General features: G+C 51.2%; 2 protein-coding genes across 2 annotated transcripts; both read right to left on the bottom strand.

Annotated features, from left to right (window-relative positions):
* Window positions 1–6: 6 nt before the first annotated feature.
* LOC149126054 (serine/threonine-protein kinase MARK2-like) lies at window positions 7–2,358 on the bottom strand. The gene is made up of 2 exons (XM_089335869.1): window positions 232–2,358; window positions 7–143 (listed from the first exon to the last, which is right to left on the bottom strand). The coding sequence occupies exon 1, from the start codon at window positions 1,323–1,325 to the stop codon at window positions 285–287; it is 1,041 nt and encodes a 346-aa protein (XP_089191995.1). The 5' UTR covers window positions 1,326–2,358; the 3' UTR covers window positions 7–143; window positions 232–284.
* Window positions 2,359–14,339: 11,981 nt separating this feature from the next.
* On the bottom strand, window positions 14,340–23,836 carry UBE2B (ubiquitin conjugating enzyme E2 B). Its single transcript, NM_001082296.1, has 6 exons — window positions 23,790–23,836; window positions 21,896–21,976; window positions 20,506–20,531; window positions 16,981–17,070; window positions 15,856–15,944; window positions 14,340–14,891 (listed from the first exon to the last, which is right to left on the bottom strand). The coding sequence occupies exons 1-6, from the start codon at window positions 23,831–23,833 to the stop codon at window positions 14,763–14,765; spliced, it is 459 nt and encodes a 152-aa protein (NP_001075765.1). The 5' UTR covers window positions 23,834–23,836; the 3' UTR covers window positions 14,340–14,762.
* Between the last annotated feature and the right edge of the window lie 897 nt (window positions 23,837–24,733).

Here is a 24,733-nt window from a genome sequence, read left to right as displayed (position 1 = left end):
AGTGGGGTCACCTCGGGGCCTTGGGCTCAGCTCCTGGAGGCCCCAAAGTGGCAGGGGATGTGGGGAGTGGGCAAGACTCACTGGAGGGCTCGAAGAGTCGGGGGTGGCGCTGGGAGCAGGGCTCCTCTCCTGCTGTGGCTGGCCTGGTAGGGGAGAGTCAAAAGTGGGGTCACCTCGGAGCCTTGGGCTCAGCTCTTGGAGGGCCTGAGGCAGGGAGAGGGCAAGACTCACTGGGGGCCTCGGAGGAGTCGCTTTGTGCGGAGGAAACGTTGACGGCCATGCTGTCACAGGACACTGACACCAGAGCCAAGCCGTCGTCCTCTATGGGGGGGGCACTTGCTGTTCTGCGAGGACTTGGGCAGGGACGTGGAGTCCTGGGACTGAGGGCCTGGCGTCCCCTCGGTCCCCGTGCCTGGCAGCAGGCCGAGGCCCACCAGGTACTCCCTGGCCTCCAGGTCCCGGGGAATGCCCAGGGGCTGCAGCAGGGTGACCGCACCCTCCTCGTGCTCCTGGGCTGCTTCTCGGCCAGGGCTGAACCACGAGTGGGTCCTGGCGTCCTCCGCACTGGGCCTCCCCGAGGCATCGATGGTGAGCAGCCACGCCAGCAGCTCCTGCAGGGCTGGGCTGATGCCACGTGGCACCACGTAGGTGCCGCACAGCACCCGGTCCTGCAGCTCTTCCGAGTCTTTGCCGCCGAAGGGCAGCGTGGCCTCCAGCATGGCAAACAGCACCACCCCCAGACTCCACACGTCGGCCTTTAATGCGTCGTAGGCCTCCCCGAGGAAAACCTCTGGTGCGCAGTACTCGGGGGTCCCGCAGGCGTCCCTTACCAGCGTGCCCTGCTCCAGCCGCAGGCTCAGCCTGAAGTCCGCCAGCTTGATGTTCATGTGCTCGTCCAGCAGCAGGTTGTCCAGCTTGAGGTCCCGGTGTGCCACGCGCTGACCATGGCAGTAGCTCACAGCAGCCAGCGCCTGGCTGAACAGGGCCCTGGCCTCGTCCTCGGCCAGGCCGCCCTGCTCCTGCACGTAGTGATAGAGCGAGCCCCTGGCCGCCAGCTCCATGACCAGGAACAGGTGCGTCTCCGTGTGCCGCTCCTCCAGCAGCCGCACGATGTTGTCGTGCCGCAGGCTCCTCAGGATGACCACTTCCCCCTGCGCGGACAGCGAGCTGCTGGGAGAGGCGTCTTGCAGGAGGATCTTCACTGCCACGTACTTGCCTGACGCCAGGTGCCATGCCAGCTTCACCAGGCCGAAGCCGCCCCGGCCGATCGCATACATGAAGCGGTACCCGTCCAGAGGAGGATGGACGTCCAAGGGGCCTTCCATGCCTCCGGTCACCTAACTACGCTCTCTCGACTCCCTAACTCGCTCGACACACGCTAGCTAATCACCGACCCTCACTGCACTGCCTACAACACAAAGGGACCACGGGGGCCTGACTGCCCAGCTGACTAAGACACAGCACCAGCTACTCTCACTACGCTAGAGGCGAAGCCGCAAGACTATCTCAATAAAGCAGAAAACAACAAAGAGGAAAAGCCACTAAATCCTCGAATGCTGATACTTCTGAGCGTGCTAGCTGACTAGAGTAGGGGAAGCAAAAATAAAGAAAACTGCAAACAAAGGCCAAATGGGCAAAACAACAACGAGGAGGAAAACAACAAACTAAACAAAACGGGAAAAAGCAAAAACCAAACACACCCAGAAACCAACAACCAAGAAAAAGCACAAGCAACACCAACGAGCGCAAAGGCTGGTTAGATGGGTCCTAGTTACACAGATCACATAAGAGTGCTCTCTGGGTAAGGCAGCCGAAAACCCAGGCCCCGGCAGCCGCTATATATACTTTTTGGGCGCTCACCTCACATAGTGGCGCCTTATGAAGTTAGAGTGAGAAATGGACCAATCCCAGGCCAGCCAGGGACTCTGTAATAATACAACTTTAATAACAGTGAGGCATTATGAAGTCAGAGCAAGAAATTGACCAATGGGAGCTGTAGTTCATCCAGAGTGGCTTTCTCCAGAATCTTCCAATTGAATAAAAACGGTACCCAAAGAGATTTTGGCCTAGGTTGGTGATAGGGATTGATACTTAACTTTTGAGAAACTCCAGCCTGTAGATTGCTCGGTGGCCTTCAATTTCTAGTGGTGTTTTTTTTTGTTTTTTTTTTGTTTTTTGTTTTTTTTTGACAGGCAGAGTGGACAGTGAGAGAGAGAGAGAGAAAGGTCTTCCTTTGCCATTGGTTCACCCTCCAATGGCCGCTGCGGCCGGCGCAGCGCGCTGATCCAAAGCCAGGAGCCAGGTGCTTCTCCTGGTCTCCCATGCAGTGCAGGGCCCAAGCACCTGGGCCATCCTCCACTGCACTCCCTGGCCACAGCAGAGAGCTGGCCTGGAAGAGGGGCAACCGGGACAGAATCCGGCGCCCCGACCGGGACTAGAACCCCGTGTGCCGGCGCCACAAGGCGGAGGATTAGCCTAGTGAGCTGCGGCGCCAGCCAATCTCTAGTTTAAATATGATGATAAGTTGTATCTTTCGAAGACCTCCTAGTGTCTCCACTTGGTATATCCCCTCCTTTGCCTTTACCCTCTGAGTGATGGGTCTCTGAGTGATGATGGAACAAATTCTCTGGCCTCGGTAAACTCAACACGTGTTCTGTTGCCCAAGACACCGCCAGGTACACTGTCCGCATCTCCAGAGCTGAGAGGAAGGTGGCTTTGTCACCCTTTCCCCCTAAGTCATGGTCAGATTTCTCGGCAGAAACCCTGGAAGCCCAGAAGGTAGTGGGGTCCATGCTACATCCTCCGAGACTGTCCTCCGCCTGGTAGGGAGGAATCAAGGCTCTGCCTGGCACTTGGGGTTTTGGGCTCCTGTCACAACAACAACCAAAATTCCTGGCTCCTGGCTTCAGCCTGGCCTAGTCCTGGAGGTCATTTATGGGGTGTATCAGAGCTTGGAGGAGCTTCCTCCTTCTCTCCCTCTCTCTCTCTCTCTCACTCTCACTCACTTGCACTCTCTTTCCCCTCTTCACTCTCACACAAATAGAATACATCTTAAAAAAAAATGCAATACCCACAAACACACATGATGCACATGCACACACATACACATGTATGCACGCACAGGCACGAACATGATGAGCGATACCCACAGACACACACACACAGATACACATGATGCACACGCACACATGCACACAGGCACAGACATGATGAGTGATACGCACACATGATGCACACGCACATACACATGATGCACACACGCATGCACAGACATAATGAATGATACACATTCACACACATGGACACACATGATGCACGCACGCACAGGCACGAACATGATGAGCGATACCCACACACACACACACACAGACACACATACACAGATACACATAATGCACATGCACACATGCACACAGGCACAGACATGATGAGTGATACGCACAGGCACACAGACACAGACACACGTGATGCACACGCACACACACATGCACACGCACACAGGCACAGACATGATGCACGGTGTACGCAGACACGCACACACACACACGTGCTCTGATCAGGGTGCCTGGCCCCCACTGGGCTGTGGTAAGGATCCCTGAGGACAGCAGGTCTGGCTGTGCTGTGTCCCTGTCCCTCTGCCCTGCAGTCCTGTGTCCCAGGGCTGCGAGCGTGGCCGAGGACTCCTCAGCGGCACTAACACTTGGGCCATCTTCTGCTGCGTTCCCAGCACGTGAGCAGGGAGCAGGATCAGAAGTGGAGCAGCCAGGCCTAAAGCTGCACCTGTGTGGGATGCGGTGTCCCAGGCGGTGGCACTGACAGCTGTGTCACAACGCTGCCCCGCCAGAGACTTTAAGAAATCCCACTCTGTGAGATTCCCACATGGGAGCTGGCATTGTAATGGATGTCCTCGTCTTTGCCTTGCCTGACTGGGTCCAGGGCCTGGGTCCCTGACACCCACCTGCCAGACCCAGATGGAGCTCGCGGCTTCTGCCTTGGTGAAGCTGGCCTGTGGGCAGCCCAGGGAGGAAAGAGCACTGGCAGAGCCCCAGAGGTGGCCCAGTGTCTGCGGCAAACACCAAACACGACGGCTCCAAGTGCAGGCGGGGAAGGTCCCAGCTGTCACAGCAGGAGCCGAGTCCCACCCCGAAACAGATGGAGCCTGGCAGGGATTTGAAGGCCAGCAGTGCTGGGTGTCCTCACTGATGGGCATCAAGCTAAACCACACTGGGGCCACACAGGGCAACAGGCCTGCCAGCCTGGCCCAGCCCTGCTATCAGGGTCAAGGACAATCTCAGCTGACCGGGAGGCCCTGAGACATCCCTGCCCATGACCACTTTGGTCCCTGCACAGGAAAGCCTGGGATGGTGGATGCCACGAGACCCTTCCCCAACCACAGCCTCATGCCTCCCGTGGGAATCCAGGTCACCAGGACCCTGGGCCCTGTCCTAATTCACAAGCCCCCTGCCCGCCAGCCCACCAGCCCACCAGCCCTCTGCTATGCTGTTGTTGTTACCCATTGCCCTCCTGATTCCAGGCTGGAGACAAGCCTAAGGCTGGGAGCCAGGCCAAGCCTCCCAGAGGGACTGCTCCTTCCATAGCTCTCAAAGCTGAAATGCCAGCATGGAGAGGCCGCAGACATTGCATAGGGCCCAGTCAGGAGCTCAGCAGTGCAGTCAGCAACCTGAGCCTCCTGGGGGCCTCGCCCAGGCCACCTCTGTGACCCCTGACAGGGCCTGGTCCCTGGGCCATTGTCATTGTGCAGTGGACCCTGGGGAAGATGCACACTCGCCGGCAGGACCTGGGGTTCCCACGGGACGTCTGATGGTGGGACCCAGGTAACACTCATTGGGGTGACCTTGATAACTCTCTGAGTCACTTCCCCATGGAACTTTCCAGAGGCACTGCATGTGTGACGTGAGCACCTGCTGGAGCCCACGCAGCCCAGTTCTGTGCATGGAGCATCCATGTAACCTCAGATCTGGAAGAAAGCTCCTTCACTAAACACAGTCTACCTGCCCCAGAAATGTGGAAGTGAGGAAGACCGGGGTGGGGGAGGTCCCATCCTCCAGTGTCCCCAGGTGGGGCAGAGGGTCCTGTCCTCTCCAGTAGGTCTCAAGCCTTTCTTTCCGTTCCCTGGGAACTTGGAAGACCTGGGTGCTGCCAGGGGCATCCTGAACTAAAACCAGGTCCTCGTCCTGCCTGTGTCCTCTGTTGCATTTGGGCCTCACCTTGGGCAGGCCGGGCACACAGCAGCGTGGACGTCCTGCCCGGCTCCACCTGCAGCTGTTAGACTGCAGAGACGGTGGATCCCATACCCCATGAGGTCAGGTGCATGGCCCTCAGGGGAATGGGGTCGTGTTCTCCCTTAACGACGCAGGAGATGTTGGATAGGACACTGACAGCTCTGTGGACTGGGACCTCCCTGCTGTGCCAGAGGCCTCAGACCTCGACCCTCGTGTGCCTGTGCCCTGTAGGCGGCTGCTGAGCAGAGGACCAGCCCAGACACTGGATGGAGGGGCAGTGAGCTTTGGGACTAGTCTATGAGGAAGGGACCAGGCCCTGCGACCCTCGGACCCTCAGATCGAGACAGGGGCCTCCAGGGCTCAGGGTCCCAGGCAGGGCTCAGGAAAGGGAACTTGACCTCCCGGTGGCCCCCAAGGTGCCAGCCTTCCCTTCCCCGCCCCTTTCTGGCCCAACACCATGTCTCCGGCCACGAGGCCTGCAATCAGTTCTCTTCTCACGGGGAGTCTGCCTCTCGGTGCTGAATCCACTGTCTCCTGAGACGCCGACCGCTGCCTCTCGAGGGAGAAATCGTGCTTGTTTCAGCCTGAAGGACTGAAACACGTCCTTCGCATAGAAGGGCAGCAGCGTGGGACTTCCGGGTGAGCTTAGCCAAGCCACCTGATGTTTCCTTAAAGAGCAGTTGGGGCAGCAGGAACACCCGGGATCGCTCTCTGTCAGGGGCGGCACCCGCCCAGGTCCCGCAGCTCTTGGCATCGAATGTGGCTGAGATGGGTCAGGGAGAGACAACGTCATGTGGGAGACGCGGCCAGGCTGGGCACTCAGCGGGATTGAAAGCACACTAGGGGCCGGCGCTGTGGTGTAGTGGGTACAGCTGTGGGTACAGATGCGGCCTACCATGCTGCATCCCATATGGGTGTCGGTTTGAGTCTCAGCTGTTCCACTTCCCATCCAGCTCCCTGCTATGGCCTGGGAAAGCAGTAGAGGATGGCCCAAGTCCTTGGGCCCCTGCACCCACATGGGAGACCCAGAAGAAGCTCCTGGCTTCAGATCAGTGCATCTCCAGCCATTTTGGCCATCTGGGGAATGAACCAGCGAATGGAAGACCTCTCTCTCTCTCTCTGCCTCTGCCTCTCTGTAATAACTCTGCCTTGCAAATAAATATATAAAACTTTATTTAGAAAAGCACAAAAAAAATGATAGTATGACTTCGCCAAGCTCCTGTTTGAAATGTCCTTAGTCACAGTTGTCTGATTAACTTTTCTGATTTTTTTTTTCTCCCGTTGTTTCCTAAGCTTAAAGTGCTTGTTTTACGTCTTGTCTTTTGCAACCTCTGTTGCTCTCTTACCTATGACATTAACTAGTATTTTAGAATTTCACCTTCTGTATATTTCTGGAATAGAAAGTAGCAAAGCAAGCTAAGAGTCTGCACTGTAGCACTCCTTGTCCGGTAGGTGAGATGCCCTCCATCAGGGACCCGCACTGCATGCAAGCCGCAGGATCCTGATCAGTGAGGGCACAGGGAGGACCATGGTCAAGAGTAACTGGAACCAGTGACTAAGGGGGCAGGCGTTTCGGTACCACAGATTGAGCCACTTGGAGTGTCTGCATCCCAGAAGAGTGGCAGTTCAAGTCCTTGTTACTCTGCTTCTGATGCACCTCCCTGCTCACATGCTTGGGAAATAGATGGTGCTGGGTTGAGTCCTAGAGTCTGTGCCACCTCCATAGGAGACCCGAATGGAATTCCTGGCTTCAGCTTGGCCCAGCCCTGGCTGTTGCAGCCCTATGGGGAGCGAACCAGTAGATTGCAGATCTGTCTGTCTCTCCATATCTGTCACTCCTTCAGAAAATAAATCAATAAATCTTGAAAAAAATGGGTAGAGTGTTGTGGCATAGTGGCATATGTGCCTGAGAAGGCAGTGGAAGGCGGCCCAAGATGGCTGCTGCCACCCACAAGGGAGACCAGGGTGGACTTCTTGGCTCTTGGCTTCGACCTGGCTGTTGTGGCCACTTGGGGAGTGAATCAGCAGGTAGAACCACTCTCTCCCCTTCTCTCTCTTGCTTTGGTTACAAATAAATAATGATACATTCTTCTGTTAGCACGCTACACCCAGAAAATTGCTTTCTGAAACTAGTCTGTGGCCTGCTTGATTGGTTCTTCCCCCTCTCAGAGGTAAGGGTTACCCTGAATTTCCCCAGGTCCCACTTGAACCACTGAGGGCCCAGGGAGGAATCCTAATGACCACTGCCCAACCCCAGAGGCCCTGCAGTACCTAGTGAAGCACTGCTGGCCCATCTGAGAAGACAGTGCCTTACCCTGCACATCAGGGTGCTAGGTGCTACCTTCCCTCTCCAGGTCTGCCAGACTCAACCTTAGGCGTCCCTGTGCCTTGGCACTTCTAGTCAGGCTCTCATTCTTTTTTTTTTTTTTTTTTTTGACAGGCAGAGTTAGACAGTGAGAGAGACAGAGAAAAAGGTCTTCCTTCTGTTGGTTCACCCCCCAAATGGCTGCTACGGCCAGTGTGCTGCGCCTATCCAAAGCCAGGAGCCAGGTGCTTCCTCCTGGTCTCCCATGTGGGTGCAGGGCCCAAGGACTTGGGCCATCTTCTACTGCCCTCCCGGGCCACAGCAGAGAGCTGGACTGGAAGAGGAGCAACCGGGACAGAATCCAGCATCCCAACCGGGACTAGAACCCAGGGTGCCGGCGCTGCAGGTGGAGGATTAGCCTAGTGAGCCGCGGCGCCAGCCTCTCATTCTTGAGCACACAGTTCAGGGACCCTTCTGACTGGGGAAATACAGAGTGAACAGCTCTTGCGATGCAATGGTTTTAGAACCTAACGAAGCTTTTAGTCTCCTGGAAATTGCTTCATTCAGCCTTTTTTTTTTTTTTTTTTAAGATTTATTTATTTGAAAGGCAGAGTTACAGAGAGGCAGAGGCAGCAAGAGACAGAGAGGTCTTCCTTCCACTGGCTCATTCCCCTGATGGTGATAACAGCCAGATCTGCACTGATCGGGAGCCAGGAGCCTCTTCCAGGTCTCCCACATGGGTGCAGGGGCCCAAGGACTTGGGCCATCTTCCATTGCTTCTCCAGCCATAGCAGAGAGCTCAGTCGGAGGTGGAGCAGCCAGGGCTTGAACCGGTGCCCATGAGATGCTGGCACTGTAGGCAGTGGCCTTACCTGCTAGGCTACAGCACCAGCCCCTTCATTCAGTGTTGAGTTCATGGTAAAAGAACAACCTCTGCCCTCATCATGTTTGAATGTTATGAGAGAAGCAAGCCAGGCAAGACTGTTTCTTCCCCAAAACTCGCTGTACCCCTTCTAAAGTCGGGAGTCCCGAGCTAGATGGGGCTTCACTGGCTGCCCTTCTCCCCTGGGTTTGGAAGGTTTTCTCACAGCACCAGGGGCCAGGGCTGGGCCCTTTGCATGGGCTTCTGTCCCTGATGGACACACTAAAGGCTGACTGAGGAGACGGAGTACACTCTCAACACTCACTCCCTTAGAAATCAGGGACAGAAAATAAAAATTGAGACTGTTTCGCTCCCACTAGATTTGAGCTGATTTTTACCTAAACTGCACTTGGCCATGTGGCTGGGGCTTTTTGCCTTGACAGTGCTTTCTGTCTGGGATGACCCTTTAGAATGTAACTCAGGCGGGTCCCAGCCCAGGAGTCTGGTGAACCACAAACATACAGGAAGGTGGCCCTCCAGCCTTGCTTGCCTGGGAGGCTGCTGCTGTTCTGGGCCTGTGGCAGGTCTTGGTCCTCCTCCAGCTTAATGAACGATCACCTGGCATAGGTCAAACCTGAGCTGTGGGCCTCGCGACTGAAGCCCTGCTTGGCTCTGGACGTTGCCCCCAAACGTCATCCTCGTAGGCTGCATTTCCCTTGTCTTAGAGATTTTCTCAGAGTAGCACTGTTGAGTTGTCCCCATTAGGACACCTGTAGGTTGGAACTGGTGGAGTCTGCTGTTGAGTCACATCACCTTGGTGTCTGCACCTGCACAGTGGCCATCACTCCCACTTCAGTCTGTACGGGCCTCGGGAACACCAGACGCCCATGGAAGTAGATGGCACTGGCTCAGTGCTGCCCAGTTTTTCCTTTAAGACCACACTGGGAAAATATAAATTCTTTAGCTAAGCTAGATTTCATGAAATTAAAAATGGGAGCCCACCATTCCTGCACTCATGTGCCATTCCTAAAGCTGCCCGAGGGGGGCTTCACCCATGTGACTTCTTACTCATTAGCAACTGATGTGGGTGGCTGAGGAGCAGCAGGCGCTGAACAATGAAGCACCAGCCAGGAGACCACTGTCGTTTCCGTTACCCCAACACTAGCTGCCGTGGAACCCCCAGACCGCCAGATCTAGGGGTCAGTGGCTTGCACAGCATGTAGCCAAGTATTGCAGAGTTAAAGAGGTCTTCCATCCTCTGGTTCACTCCCCAAAAGGCGACAGCTGGAGCTGTGCTAGGCCAAAACCAGGAGCCTGGCACTGCAGCTGGCTCTCCCATGGGGGTGGCAGGGACCCAAGTACTCGGTTCTCTTCGAGCTGCTTTCCTAGGCTCATTAGCAGGGAGCTGGATCGGAAGTGGAGCAGCCTGAACCCAAACTGGTGGCCATAAGGATTGCCAGTGTTGCAGGTGAGGGCTTAACCTCTGTGCCACATTGGCCCTAGCATGTTCCTTTCACTTTAAGCATGGCCTTTACTCAGGGGACAGGTTACATGGCAGGCAGCTGGTCCCAAAACTTTTTCCTGGACTGACTGCATTCTGCATCATTCTGGCTGAGAATTTTGGGCCCCAGCTTACTACCTATTCCCCTTAAATCAGCTGTTTTCAACAACTCAGGTAGTGGGGGCTGGTGTTGTGGCACAGGTTAAACCATCACTTCCTATGCTGGTATCTTGGTTCCCATCCCAATTGCTCCTCTTCTGATCCAGCTCCCTGCTAACGTGCCTGGGAAAACAGCTGAAGATGGCCCAAGTGACTGGGCCACTGCCATCCACATGGGAGACCCTGATGGAATTCCTGGCTCCTGGGTGTTGTGTTCTGGGGAATGAACCAGCAGATGGACGATCTTTCAATTATTTTAAAACAACAAAAAAAATCTCAGGCGGTAGACTGTGACTCTTATTTCTTTATTTACCAAATGACTTTTTTTTTTTATTTTTAAAGATTATTTATCTGAAAGGGAGAGTTACAAAGAGAGAGCTTCCATCTACTGCTTCACTCCCCAAATGGCCACAGAGACTGGGATTGGGCCGAGTGGAAGCCAGGCACTCCATCCAGGTCTCCCACGTGGATGCAGGGGCCCAAGCACTTGGGCCATTTTCCACTGGTTTCCCAGGTGCATTAGCAGGGAGCTGAATAGGAAGTGGAGCAGCAAGGACTGAGAGGCTCATTTGGAATGTGTGTGCCACTATGCCAGCACCGTTTTCTACTTTTAGAGTAAGAAACAGAATGCGATTTACAGCGTCCAAGAGTAGTTGGAGCTTGGACCCTGGAGGTCCTCTGTTGTCCCATAGGCCTTTTGCTCAGGCCTCTGCATGCACAGCCAAAGGCCGTCAGGAGAGCAGATCCCCACCTTTGGCTCTTGGAGTCTGAGCCCTCACTGGGTTTGCAGTGACTGTGGCCCGTTTTCAAGCTGCTCTGTGCAGAAGACCTGGCTCAAGTCAAAGAGCAAATGTGTAAGCGCTTCCAAAAGCCAGGCCCTCCTGGCATCAGGCTCAGCGCCCTCCCTGGCATCAGGCCCCGGCCGCCTTCCTGGTCTTGCTGGCTTGCAGAAGACCCCTTGTACCCCCGCCTCCCGCCCAGGACTGTCCAGCTGACATTGCAGGACACCGTCACCTGAAACCACAGCCGTCATGCCTGCTGCAACACAGCAAGATGAATAATTTAGCTTCTCCTGGAGGGGGTTATTTCCGAGCCTGTGGCTGAGCCTGGTGATACTGGGTGGAGTCTCCGATTCCTCCCTGGTCTCTGCCCGGTATGGTTATCAGGACAACCAAAAGCCATCTTTTTCCTATTGGAAGTGGAAAGTTGTCTGACTCAGGAGGCGGCAGTAGGTGAGCAGCTTCCTGTTCCTTGTTTTCTTTGTACCAGCACCAACACAGAAACTTTCCAACTCGGTTTTATACACTGAGTTTGTACAGGGGCAGCCAAAGGGCTGCAGCTTCTCTGATGTTTTCTTAGTGGGAGTGCTGCTAGTCCAGTTCAGCTGGTGGGCTGCGGTATTCTTGGCAAAAGGTCTTGTTTGTAAAGGACGAAGGGAAGAGGTCAACTGCATCCTTTGGGTTTCTAACAGGAAGCAGCACAACCAACCCTTTGCTCTTGGCAGCCTTCAAGACACAGTGGATAATCCCTTCCTCATTCCAACAAAGGTGACTAAATGGTTTAGCCTGATGGAGCCTGAAGGGGTCGTCATAGTAACAGGCTCTGGTCCCCTTTACCTAAGTTCCCAACCCAGGTCCATGTGATGGATGTGACTTCCAGGTACGACTAGAGGTCAGCTGATCACCCCCGAGGCTCCAGAGGGCCATCTGGTACCAGGACCATCCCCACGCACCTACTTGCCCTCATCGTCCAGAACACACTGTGTGTTAGCTTCTTGAGAAATGTATTAATCCAGGAGCTGTGATCATAGGAGCATCATGCGGTTAAACTTCAACACTCATCAAATGGCAGAGTTCCACGTGCAAGCTTCTCACCAAGTGTGAACGTCCATACACCAACGAGGAAGCCTGGAGCTCAAGTCCTTCCAGGGTCACCACTGAAAAGCTAATGTTGAGCTGTGGGACGGTCACACTCCCAACAAGGTTTGTAGAAAGCAGAGCTCACGCATCGTTTTGGCACAGCTAATGTTTTCTCTGAGTGGAGACTTTCCTGTTTCATAAAGCTGCAGTGAAGATAGGAAGAACTTGTCCCTAGCCTGTGGACTTTCATCTTTCTTTTTTTTTTTAAGATTGATTTATTTACTTGAAAGTTACAGAGAGAGGAAGAAATCTTCCATCCACTGGGTTACTCCCCAAATGGCCACAGCACCCAGGGTTGGGCCAGGCCAAAGCCAGAGTCAGGAGGCTCCTCTGGATGTCCCAGATAAGTGCAGGGCCCAAGCACTTGGGCCATCCTCCACTGCTTTCCCAGGTACATTAACAAGGAGGTGGATCCAAGTTGAAAAGACATGTCTCCAGGGGCCAGCGCTGTGGCACAGCAGGTTAACACCCTGGCCTGAAGCACCAGCATCCCATATGGGCACCGGTGCTGTCACAGCAGGTTAAAAGCCCTGGCCTGCAGCACCAGCATCACATATGGGCACTGGGTCGGGTCAAGTCCTGGCTGCTCCACTTCCCATCTAGCTCTCTGCTATGGCCTGAGAAAGCAGAAGATGGCCCAAATCCTTGGGCCCCTGCACCTGTGTGGGAGTCTCAGAAGAAGCTCCTGGCTTCTGATTAGCACAGCTCTGGCTGTTGCAACCATTTGGAGAGTGAACCAGTGGATGGAAGATCGATTTCTCTCTAATTCTGTCTTTCAAATAAATAAAATAAATCTTTAAAAAGAAAAAAAATTGTAAGGCTGAAAACAAACCATAATTAGTTCCGAGAGGGGACCTTCCTAGGGATTTTCTCCACATGTGGGCTCAGATCCAGTTTTGAGTGTGAATACGGGAGTTAATAAAGCTCACTGACCTCCCTGCAAAGGAAGCTACACTTCCCCTGCAATTCTCAGTCAGAACCCGACACGTTCTAGCTTTAAAACAGCAGAGAAAACAGTGGTAAAAAGGGTGGTGCTGAAGCAGAGTCCAAGCAGCATTTAATGAATGCAAGACGAGACCCTGAGAGCCCAGTATTTAACCCAAGAGTCACTGGAGGGGATGCTGGGATCACACACCCACCCCACGCTTGCCAAGGAACTTTTTGAAGGTGAACTTGGGCATCCCAGTGTTAACTCTGCTTCATGGACAGAAGCTGTAGGTGGGCCAGACCCACTGTTCCAACAGAGGGTAGGACGGATATGGCAGTAAATTCCTGCGGTTACTGAAACAGCTGTTTTAACTATGAGATAGACTACACAGGTGTTTCAAAAGATTTACTTGTAGATTTTCCATTTTCTATCTGAAGGCGCAGGAGAACTGTGTTAGCTTCCCACAATACTGTGTTTTAACTTTATCCAGTAAACTAAAATGTAGGACAACTGTTATACAACTTAGGAGATAAAACATCCCCACAAGAGAAAGCAATTCAGTGAGCCCTGATGTTAACACATTGTCCCAGAATAAAGACAGGCAATTGCATTAAAAGGTAGTCTTCGGGCCGGCGCCGCGGCTCACTAGGCTAATCCTCCGCCTAGCGGCGCCAGCACACCAGGTTCTAGTCCTGGTCGGGGCGCCGGATTCTGTCCCGGTTGCCCCTCTTCCAGGCCAGCTCTCTGCTGTGGCCCGGGAGTGCAGTGGAGGATAGCCCAAGTGCTTGGGCCCTGCACCCCATGGGAGACCAGGAGAAGCACCTGGCTCCTGGCTCCTGCCATCGGATCAGCGCGGTGCGCCGGCCGCAGCGCACTGGCCACGGCGGCCATTGGAGGGTGAACCAACGGCATAAGGAAGACCTTTCTCTCTGTCTCTCTCTCTCACTGTCCACTCTGCCTGTCAAAAAAAAAAAAAAAAAAAAAAAAAAAAAAAGGTAGTCTTCAAACATGTAAATTACACCAATAATGCTGCCTTGCTCAAACCAGCGTAATCGGCTAACTGCCAGCACTGGAGTGGGTGCATGGATTTCTGGTGACTGTGTGCAGCGATGCTCTGTGGATGGCACAGGTGCCAACTAGAATGGCAGAAGCTACAGAGCAAGAGCAAGTACTATGTGGGGAAAGTGCCCTCAACAGAGCTGGGCAGTCAGACCAGTTATGTCCATGACTGCTCAGTTCAAAGTAATACAGGTACAGTCCAAATAAAGTGGAGATTATAACTGGTATTCAGAGTCAAGTTTGAAGACTTTCTTGATAAATGTAGCTATGTTCTTCTGAAATTGGAAATAAAGCTATCAATTGATGGACAGCTAGTTATTAACCCCTCCTATACAGATAAGGAAATAAGTGACAAAGTGTCTTGCACTGAAGTTATGTATTTTAACAGCTTTACATGTAATATTCATATATAAAAAACTTTAAGTGCTTTTCTCCAATTTAAAAATCTAAAGAATTCAAAAATAAGGCATTCAATATTTGAAAAAAGTACAGATTTACAAAATGTGTATATTCTGTCATGAAAACTCCACACCAACATTATACACTTGGAAAAAAATACAAACAGGATATATTACAAATTTATGCAGCAATAACTTAGTTCACACCATGCAATAAAAAGTACATTAATCAAGATACACAAGCTTTTGTAGGTTCTAAACTGAAGGACTTTTTTCTTGTTTTTCTGCAGAATCCTTAAAACTTGTGGCACTTAAAATTTGTTAGCCTTTCTACTGAGAGGTAAATTATACACAACAATGATGGAAAGGATCAACAGCCCGGTGTCTATTAGGAATCATTCCAGCTTTGCTCAACAATGGCCGACACTCTTTTCTCATATTCCCGTTTGTTTTCCTGATAAAGCTGTGCTGCCTGGCTATTGGCTGGACTGTTTGGATTCGGTTCATCCAGCAGAGACTAGAAGGAAAGAGGAGAGAAAACACTGATTGGCACAGTGACTCCTTGTACTACTGGGTCAGACAGGGAGAACAGAAAAAACACTCCAACAGCAGTGACTGCAGAGATTACCAGCTCTAAATACTTTCAGAAACGGCTCGCTAAACAGTACAGTAAGGCATTTCTTATTGCTAAAGAACTTAAGCTTCTAAAAGAAATAGTCCTCAACACCCTGAAGACCTGTAATCTCACTGAAGTCGGAAAAGAACAACATTCTTTAGTATGCTGAGACTTCCCATTAACAAGAAGACAAACAGCTTCATTTGGTTACAAGAGAACACTGACAAACCTTGATAATCGACATTTTCCCAGGGTCAACTGTTATCATGGTTACTTTCCAAATGTCTGAGTAAGCCGGGATTGGGGGTGAACCTTGTTTAATCAACAAAATACAGACATGCAGTCATGAGGGAATGTAACAGGAAAGCTGAGAGTAACACAAAATGATGGCTGGAGTTAAAGAGATGTGACAGAAAAACCTTCACAAAGACGGTCACAAAGCAGAAGGTGAGTTCTGCTCCTCTCAGATCCGAGGCTCACACACCCCTCCCTCCTGCCCTCCAGAACCATCATCCCAGGGCAGCTCCGGAAGACCGGGCAAATCGTCCCCTTCAGGTGGGACCGCACCTCTGCGCTCCTCTGCAGCTGACAGTGGCTTGGGGACCCCGTGGTTTGCAAACCACCATCTTTATTTCTCCACACTCAGGGACATGAGTTTTAAGTGATCAGTGAGAAAACAACTTACATATGTGGTAAGGAGAGGGAGGGGGCCCCACACTGATCAGTTAGCTCTTGTCTGAGCCCTGCCATGGGGCAGCTGGGTACAGGAAAAGTCTGCTCCCCTGGTCTTCACACCACTCTTTGAGGATGCGTCCTATCTCAGAAAATATCAAAAAAATTCTGATGCATCTTAACACAGCCTTACCTGAATTGATGTTAAGATAGAAGATACATCGTATGTTGGACTCCATCTATTCTGAAGGATATCTAAACATATGCTACCATCAGCATACACTGTGAAGACAACAAGAGTACTGGTCACCTTAACCATGCATATCTAACACTTAGGGGAGATCACAGCAGGACACTTGCATGCTCTCCCACTGGGCCTTTCAAATAAATGAAGAACACTTTACTGAACTTTAAAAATACACTTAAGCTTCATATACCTGATCCCAATTTTGTCGAAACAAAAACTGCATTTTAAAAAAAAATTATCTGAAAGGCAAAGTGACAGAGGGGAGAAGGGCAGATGGGGAAAAGAGGAGGACCTTGCATTTCCTGGTTCGCTCCCAAAATGGCCACAATGGCTGGGGCTGTGCCAGGCCACAGCAAGGAACTCCCTCCAGGTATCTGACATGGTGGCAGGGGCACAAGAACTGGAGCCGTTAGCTGTTCCCTTCCGAGATGCATCACCAGGACACAGGGCTGGAGCAGCTGAGACTCAGACCAGCATTCAATAGGGGATGCCATTATCACGGGCAGCAGCTTGACCCTCAGTGCCACAATCATGGCCCCAAACTCTGCATTTTCAAAGTTAAACTTTAGGTGATAAATCTTTTCACATTTCCATAAATGGACGTTAATTATTCCTAATTCAGAAGCTGCCCAAACAAGGCAACTTTATATCAAATCTGGAGCTTGTTTGTGTGTATGTGTGTGGGGTGTTAAGGGGAAGCATTTATTTATTTTTAAATTTGTATTCATTTTCATTCTACTTGAAAAGCAGAAAGAAAGCTTTCATGGCCTGATTCATTCCAAAATTGCCACCGGCAGCCAGAGATGGGCCAGGCTACAGCTGGGAGCTCCCACGTGCCTGGCAAGAACCCAAGTACTTGAACCATCATCTGCTGCCTCTCAGGGTGTGTATGACCAGGAAGCCGGAACTCAGACCACTAGGATACAGTAGGTGGGTGCCCCAAGTGGTAAACATGGCTGCCACGGACAGGGAAGTGCTATCCCCAAGAGGGCTCTCCAAGGGAGAGGAAAGGGGCAGGACCTAACAGGAAACAGCTCTGTCCCCTGCCCCCACAAATACACGGCTACTCACCATTGGGATGAAACATTTTGGATAAAAACCTAACAGTTGGCGGCTTATTTGGATATTCTTCAGAAAATTCTATCACTAGTTTAAAAGTACCTAGATAGAAAACAAACCAAGATAATTATAGTAAAGACAAGCACAACTTCCTAATCCCTTCAGTTACTTCTCAATTCCACACTGGTTTTTGTGTAACCACATAAAAGTATGTTAACTCTGGTTCAGCACAAAAACATACTAAATATATTTCTATTTACTTTAGACTGTTAACATGTAGCAATGGCAAGCACTTTGAAAACACATACTTTCGTGGACATTGGTGGGAGTTTTAACTGTCTTATTTTTGCAAGGCAAATGGGCCTTTGCTACAAAGATTTAAAATGCACACTGGAAGAAGTACCGTTTATTACAGCTTTGAAAGGACAGATCTCCCTGCCTCCCACAATATGCCACAGGATCTCTGAGAGGGGCTGACTACCACATGGCCAAGGACCCTGACTGGAGGCCCAGGTGTCGATGTCACCGGTCAGCTCTACCCCTTTATAAGTCCCTACATTTAAATATGCCAAAAATCATTAAGCTTCTGTTTAATTGCCCACTGTTGGCTACAGGCTAACATGGTACATTCTGGCCAGTCTGAACCAGTACTTAATGGTTAGCAAGTAAAAAAATATGCATTTTTAACAAAGTGCACCTGTTCAGAGTGTACCTAGAAGTTAAGGACTCTTCACTCCCATTTCCAAGAAACAGCCACTCTTAAGGGTTCTGTGTTTGCCTTTCTAACTTCTCCCAGAGGTCTTATTTTGCAGAAGCGAAGTCCTCTAGTCGACCACAAGCCCATGGACCCCATCAGGAAGCAGGAAGTCATCCCTAACACAACATCAGCACAGCTTTCACCATTCTGGCCCAGGGGCGCCTTCATTTCATTGAAGCAGTTAAAAAGGCAGCATTCTTTCTTAGTCTCAATTCTAAGCTTCTGGCTTCAGTCTACAAAACCTAGAGGCTCATATTCAGTAAAACCCTTATCCTCACTGGTCACACAGTTGGTATCTGGTCTCTCTCTACCTCTTCAGACTGAGGGGTAAGGTTTGGACGCAGGAATTCGGAGGGGCAAGGACACATGCACTCAGAAGGTGATTTCTACACAGTTCAAGAAGTTAGTCTTATGCCCAATTATACTTTTATTTTCAAAGTTTACATTTTAATTATAAGAAAAATATAAAACCATAAGCAAACAAACATGGAGCAGCAGTTTTTAAAAGTTTTCTGGTCTCAGGATCACTTTAAATGTGTAGGCGCACCACAGCCACAGCCAAGCTTCCCATGAGAATTCACTGACCAGGAAGCTGGGAAGGGATGCATGCAATGCCACTCCAGCGTACGGCTTTTCCACAAAGAGACAAGACAGGAGTAACCACAGGAGCAAGAGAAATAGTGCAATGTGGCTAAGAAAGGGATGAAGTCTGAGTAATTATTACTTTGTTTTCTAAACATCCTTTTTATATAATTTAATTTTAAAATAATGGCTCTTTAATAATCAGTTTGCAACAACTCCTGAAATGTGAACAAATGGCTCTGTGAACCACTGCAGGCTGCTTCCAGCATGACTGCTGATAACCACTGAGACTCATTTTTGCTGGAGTAGAAACCAATAACTCAGAAAATTTCGAAAATATTTACTGATTCACTAAAAAGTAATTGAATGCATTACACATTAACCCAGGTGACATATTTAATCAAACATGTGATTCCCCCTTCAAATTCAGGGAGAAGTGTAGCACTGTTCTACATTTTGTAACTCTAATGACTGGCTTAATAGAAGGCAGCTGCATTCTCTTATCTGCTTTTGCACACAATCTGTTACAATATGCTGTTTTGGTTAAAGTACAGCATATGAAGAAAGTCTGGCCTCACACAAATATATAATTGAAGAAAGGACTGTTTTCACAGCCTATGCAAATAATTGTAGACATTCCTTATTTGGGTATTACATCAAAGAAGAAACAGTAGCTTTTAATTTTTAAAGGTTTGTTACAAAACAGAATCTGAAACCACCATTAGTAAACTCTTTGCCCTCAGTTACACTGAAATCCGCTGCACACTCCACAGATCTTTTATCATGTAATGTTATGCACTGGTTGTTGGGAAAGTATGAGTTCAGCCAGGGTTTACAGACCTTCCCCAGCGATGCTGTTTCCCCTTTACAGACTCTCAGTCAACATCACTCGGTAAGCTCATCAGAAAAATCTTTAAGTGTTGGGAAGCCATCATTTCATTATCAGAAAAACACCTTCTGTTGCTTTCCTTAACCTAAGAGCCCACTGAGCTCACCTCTGAACACCACCTGGCATAAGCTCAAACCTGAATAACGGGTTTGTCCGCCATTCTTTCAAGTGACAAAGGCTGCACCCCAGACATCTGCAGTGCAGCAGCAGGGACCCACCCTCACTTCCCCCACACAAGGGCCAGGACCCAGCACCACCAGTAGCATCTACTGTTCTATCAAGGCATCTTTAAGTAGAACTGTCACCTCCTAAAATGCAGAGAAAACTGTGGGTGTTAGTACAGGTTGGTGCACCTGTCTTGATTTGTGAAGATGCTACAATGAAGTTTCAGCCACTACTGCTTTTGTACCATCCATGTTGTCTTCAGTATGAAGACAGGTTTGACTGCATAGATAGCCTACAAGTTCTCACTCGATAATCTGTGTTACAGAGAACAGAAGGGGAGATCCTCAAGTACCTGCCTCAATTCCCTAGAGTAAATCACTGGTCACTGTGTGTGTGTGCGCACGTGTGTGCACCCATCCCTTCAACAAGCCAAGTGCATGTGTTCTAAGTGTGATGCCACAACATATTTTACTGAAACCTATGTCCAGATCCACTCATGTTTAACAAGCAAGGGACATTCCAGAGTCCAGACACATGGGAAGCTGCTTAACCACTTCCCCTACTGGGCATTCAGGTTAGCCCTTGCAAACAGGGCAGCAGTTTCATTCTTGTACATAAAGCCTTGAAGGATTAATTCCAAGGTCATCTGGATCATTGTAACAAAACTGTTTAACAATTAAAAAAAAAAAAAAAAGAAACCTCATGCCAGAACGTAGTAAAAATCAAGGATGTAGTTAAAGTCAATTTGGTAAGCACAATTACAAATGCGTGTTAGAAGCAGTTTCCCATGTTCTTGGCTTGTGGTGACAATACCCAACATGAGATGCAGAGGACGCAAAGTGCTAACTGCTCATGGGTTTTAAATGACAGTAGTATGTACGTGTAACTGCAGGGTACACTCAACACACACCCTGCCATCCTGGCTTAGAGCAAATATCACAGATAACACGGGGAACTGTCAGTGAGTGTGACCAAGCCGATATGGGGCAAAAAGTCCCCCGTAAACTGTAAATCCTTGGAAACTTTATTTTCACTTGGCCTACTACCAACACAAAGTGATTCAAGTCCGTACACTGGCGTTCCACTTCTCTACTTAAAAAAGCCCATTTAACACTCACAAAAACACAAAGTAAGAATGACTTACCATCTTCAAAGGGTGTCCCTTCTGGTCTGAAAACAAGAAGATTTTTAATTAAAAGAAGGTTTTCATCCTTTTTCTGATCTTCAAGAATGGAAAGGATCAACTCCAGCAAGAGAGAAAGGCCCTCATTCCGACTATTTATGGAGTTTTTAAGAGAATGTAGTTCAGTACCAGTCAGGCCTGGGCTTTCTCAGAAGCAGGCAAGAGAGTAACTTTGATTTTCTGTTTTTCTCCTAGGGTGGTTTTACACAACAAACCAAAACAACTTGCCCATAATTTCAGCACAAAAAGAATTCAGATTATAAATGATGTGTGTTCTCCTATGAGAAAAAAATCGCCTTTTCTTTTCACAGAGCACGATGGAGGTCAATACTCTCTGGTGTACTGAAAGCCCCAGACCACCCTGCTCTCCAAACAGCACGCGCTCAGCACAGGGGATGCTCGCTCGCGCAGATCACCTCCCGGCCGCCACACCCCAGTCGCAGGTTTCCTAAGCAGCAGTGGGAAAAGCAGTTACTGCTGGCACGGCACAGCCAGGACCTCCAGCAAGGGAACAGCCTGAATGTGACAGAACCATTTTACTGTGCACGGTGACCTTTGCTGCTTCTCTACTGGTCATTATATGCAGACTCACAATGTAGTCTGACAACTCCAAGTTGCTTATGAAACTATTTCAGATATTCAAATATTAGTGCAAAACGCTAGCTTAAGAAGAATGAAAGAAAAGAGAGCAAGTCCAGGAAAACCAGCGTGGCAGCACAGAAAAGGTCACACTCAACAGCCTCAGTATCCCATCGAAGGCTGCTTCTCCCAGGGCTCCAGGCATCTCACACTGGGACACTGGGATGTGAAACATTCTCACTGCAAGTCATGTCACAAAGTTCTCATATTCTTGGTATCAAGACTTCAAGACTTTTTTTTTTTTTTTTTTTTTTTTGACAGGCAGAGTGGACAGTGAGAGAGAGAGACAGAGAGAAAGGTCTTCCTTTGCCATCGGTTCACCCTCCAATGGCTGCCATGGCTGGCGTGCTGCGGCCGGCGCACCGCGCTGATCCGATGGCAGGAGCCAGGTGCTTCTCCTGGTCTCCCATGGGGTGCAGGGCCCAAGCACTTGGGCCATCCTCCACTGCACTCCCTGGCCACAGCAGAGAGCTGGCCTGGAAGAGGGGCAACCGGGACAGAATCTGGCACCCCGACCGAGACTAGAACCCGGTGTGCTGGCGCCACAGGCGGAGGATTAGCCTATTGAGCCGCGGTGCCGGCCCTCAACTACTATATTAACAAGTAAAAAATTGAGTATTAAACCATATGTGAAACACCACCAAAGAGCAAATAAGCTTGGTATGACTACCAAAATGTTCAAGTTTTTCTTAATTGAAATCTTTCAACTCACCCAAATATAACCGCATTCCACTGCATGATGTTGTTTTCCGACGGTGCGCCGCTGACACCCACAGGTGGGTCCTCCTGCAGTCTGGAAATCCAGAGTGGTCGGTTTAAAAGCGAGCATTAGAGCCAAGAAGGAGGCCAAAAAGAACACTTATGGCCTCTGTACCAGCTATGCGGAGACAGAAACCATACCCATTTCCTTGTTGTTGCACCGGGCTGCAGTGACTCACATGACTTAAATACATCACCAGGGATATTCTAACGCACTCATAAATACCTCTCACGACCTGGAAGTCATCCCTCTCGAGCTACTACAAGAGTAAAACATCTCTTCAAAAACGCCCGTACACAGGCTGCCTTCTTGCCCCACAGCTGTAAAACCTCAAGGGCAAAAAAAATATTTCCCCGGAACCATTGATTGTGCTGCTCCAAACAGGCAGACTGTGCGAATCCAAACTACAGCTGCTTGTGCAACATGGTTGCAAAAAAGGGGCTTTGCAGGGCAAACCTCAGTGCAGACAGTGAGGGCCGAAAGCACCTGGGTTCAGGTTCATCAGGGTCTGGATTTCTGCATCCCCTGTGCTTTGCTGGGCAGCGGCTTTTCGGAGTGACCCGCAGCTGGGTTGCCCAGCAGGCTGCCTCTGAAGGCGCTGCGCTCATGAGGCAGCAAGACCGAAACCTCCTCCTCTGAAGACCCCTGGAGGAGCACCAGGCTGCCTGCCATGTGTTCCCCCCAGCAGTAAACACTCGCCGCAGGAACTGGGCAACAATGGCACCGGCTGCCAGTCTCGCCTCTTGAATTTCAGTCATGGGAACGAATGCAACGTTCCTGATTCTAAGCTTCAGATGTAAGATTTCTACCCCAGAGGTCTGTTCCAGACTGTCCCCACACTAAAACTACTACACTAAGACACAAATACAGAGGCACTCATTTGCATACAGTGCTTTGCAGTGAGCCACGTAAACACGGTTTTCAGTTAACATCGGGCAAACCAGGCCTCCTGACCGGAAGCCCGAGGAGCTGGACACCTCCTTGTAAATCGCTCGAGAAGCCACGAGTGAACTAACACGGTGGCCAAAGCGCAAACAATGGCTCCCAAATGCCTTACATAAGCCTTTACAATGGCCAAGTTGAGAGGTTACTTCTTGAGCGGCAAATCCAAGTTTTGATACCACCTATCAAGTCCCCATTAAGGCAAGTCTACCCCCAGAAAACCTCCGCTAAGTTCTCTCTCACTGCTTCTCTGAGCTCCGAGTAGCCCGCACAAGGCAACCAAACAAACCAAAAAAGGGGCAGTTTCCTCCCCACAACCCCCACACCTCAGTCACAAAGGGAGGCTCGGCGGGGCTCGGACGCGCGCCAGGGCCGGCGGGCTATAGATAGGGCTGCGCTCAGCGGCCCGAGCCCCGCTCCGACGCCAGCTCTCAAGGTCCTGGCAGGCGGCGGGGGCAGAGTCGGGTTTCGGGGATGGGGTAACCACCTCCCGACCTCGCGCGGCACACCCCACCCTCCCCGCGGGGCGCAAAGGAACGGGGGGAGGGGGCTCCGGGCCCCAACCCCGTCCCCCGGGCGCGGAACAAAGCTGACCGCTGCAGCGGGCGAGGAGCAAGCTCCTTCAAGAGCTCGCTTCTGGGCCAGAGAGAGGGGGCGCCGCGCGGTGCAGGGCGCCCCAGGCCGGCCGATCGCCACCTCTCCACTTTCGGGGGATGGGAGGGGTCGCAGCGGAATTTCTGAGTCCTCAGAGAGGTTGGCGAGGCCAGCACCGGGCTTCCGTAGGTCCCGCCGGGCCCACAGCCGGCGCCTTTACAGGCAACAGGGGAAGGTGTCCGGGATCCCGCCCTGCAGCCCCACAGCTTCAGGAAGGAGCCGCCATCGGGGGGCGGGAGGAGGCCCTTACCGCTTGAAATCCCGCATGAGCCTCCTCCGCGCCGGGGTCGACATGCTCCCCAGCTGCCCCGCGGTCAATCTGAAAGAAAAAGAGTCCCGCGCAGCCCCCCCACCCCCCGGCGCGGCGGCCGAATCACTGTGGGTCACCGCCGCCGCCGAGACTGCACAAACAACCCCGCAATGACGTCTCCCTCCGCCGCCTCCAGATCCCTCCGCCCTCCGCCGCTACCATGGCAGCAGGGGGAGCCGGGCGGAGGAGCGGGCCGGCGCCGCTTCCTGCAGCCCGCCGGCTGCGATCGCTCCCATTCCGCCTTCTCTTACGGATCGACAAGTTAGTGTTCTCCGTGCTCAGAGCAGAGGTGGTGGGTTAAGCGACACAGAAACGGAAATACTACTTTGTCTTCCCCCCTCGTCACGAACTTAGGTTCGGCGGGGTGGGGAGAGAGGGACCGCATCCGGGGCCAGAGATTTCGGGGAAAGGAGGAGGGATGACGTAAGGTCACGTGGCCGCCGCCGGCGTTGTCAACAATCCACCCCTGAGGGGGAGGGGACGAAGTATCTAGAACCACGTGTCCCTGTGACGCTTTAGAACGGGTCACGTGAGCGCGTCCCCTGGACCTGCTCGGCCGGGTCTGGGAAGCGGAGGGAGGGGTATGTCTTCATTAGTTGTTCCTCGCGTCTGTCCCAGATACAGGGACCTTACAGCCGGAGTCGTGCTGGAACGATAGATTGTTTTGATTCCAAAGTTTAAAAAACGGAACCAAAAGTAACTCAGGACTTCATTGTTATCCCTCATTGGCTTATCAACTTTGCTCCGTGGGGCAGGAGGGAAAACCGAAAGGCTGTCACCTAGGGAGCACAACGCAAAGTAAAAGCCCCGAAATGTTTCCACACGGCTGCCGGATGTCTGTTCCCGCCTTGCAGTGGGGTTCCCAAGGTTGCTACTTCTAGGTG

The sequence above is a fragment of the Oryctolagus cuniculus genome, chromosome 6 (genome assembly GCF_051225735.1).
Source record: "Oryctolagus cuniculus isolate XC-2025 breed Fujian yellow rabbit chromosome 6, ASM5122573v1, whole genome shotgun sequence".
In the NCBI taxonomy this organism is placed as follows: domain Eukaryota; kingdom Metazoa; phylum Chordata; class Mammalia; order Lagomorpha; family Leporidae; genus Oryctolagus; species Oryctolagus cuniculus.
This window is presented reverse-complemented; position numbering and strand designations above follow the sequence as displayed.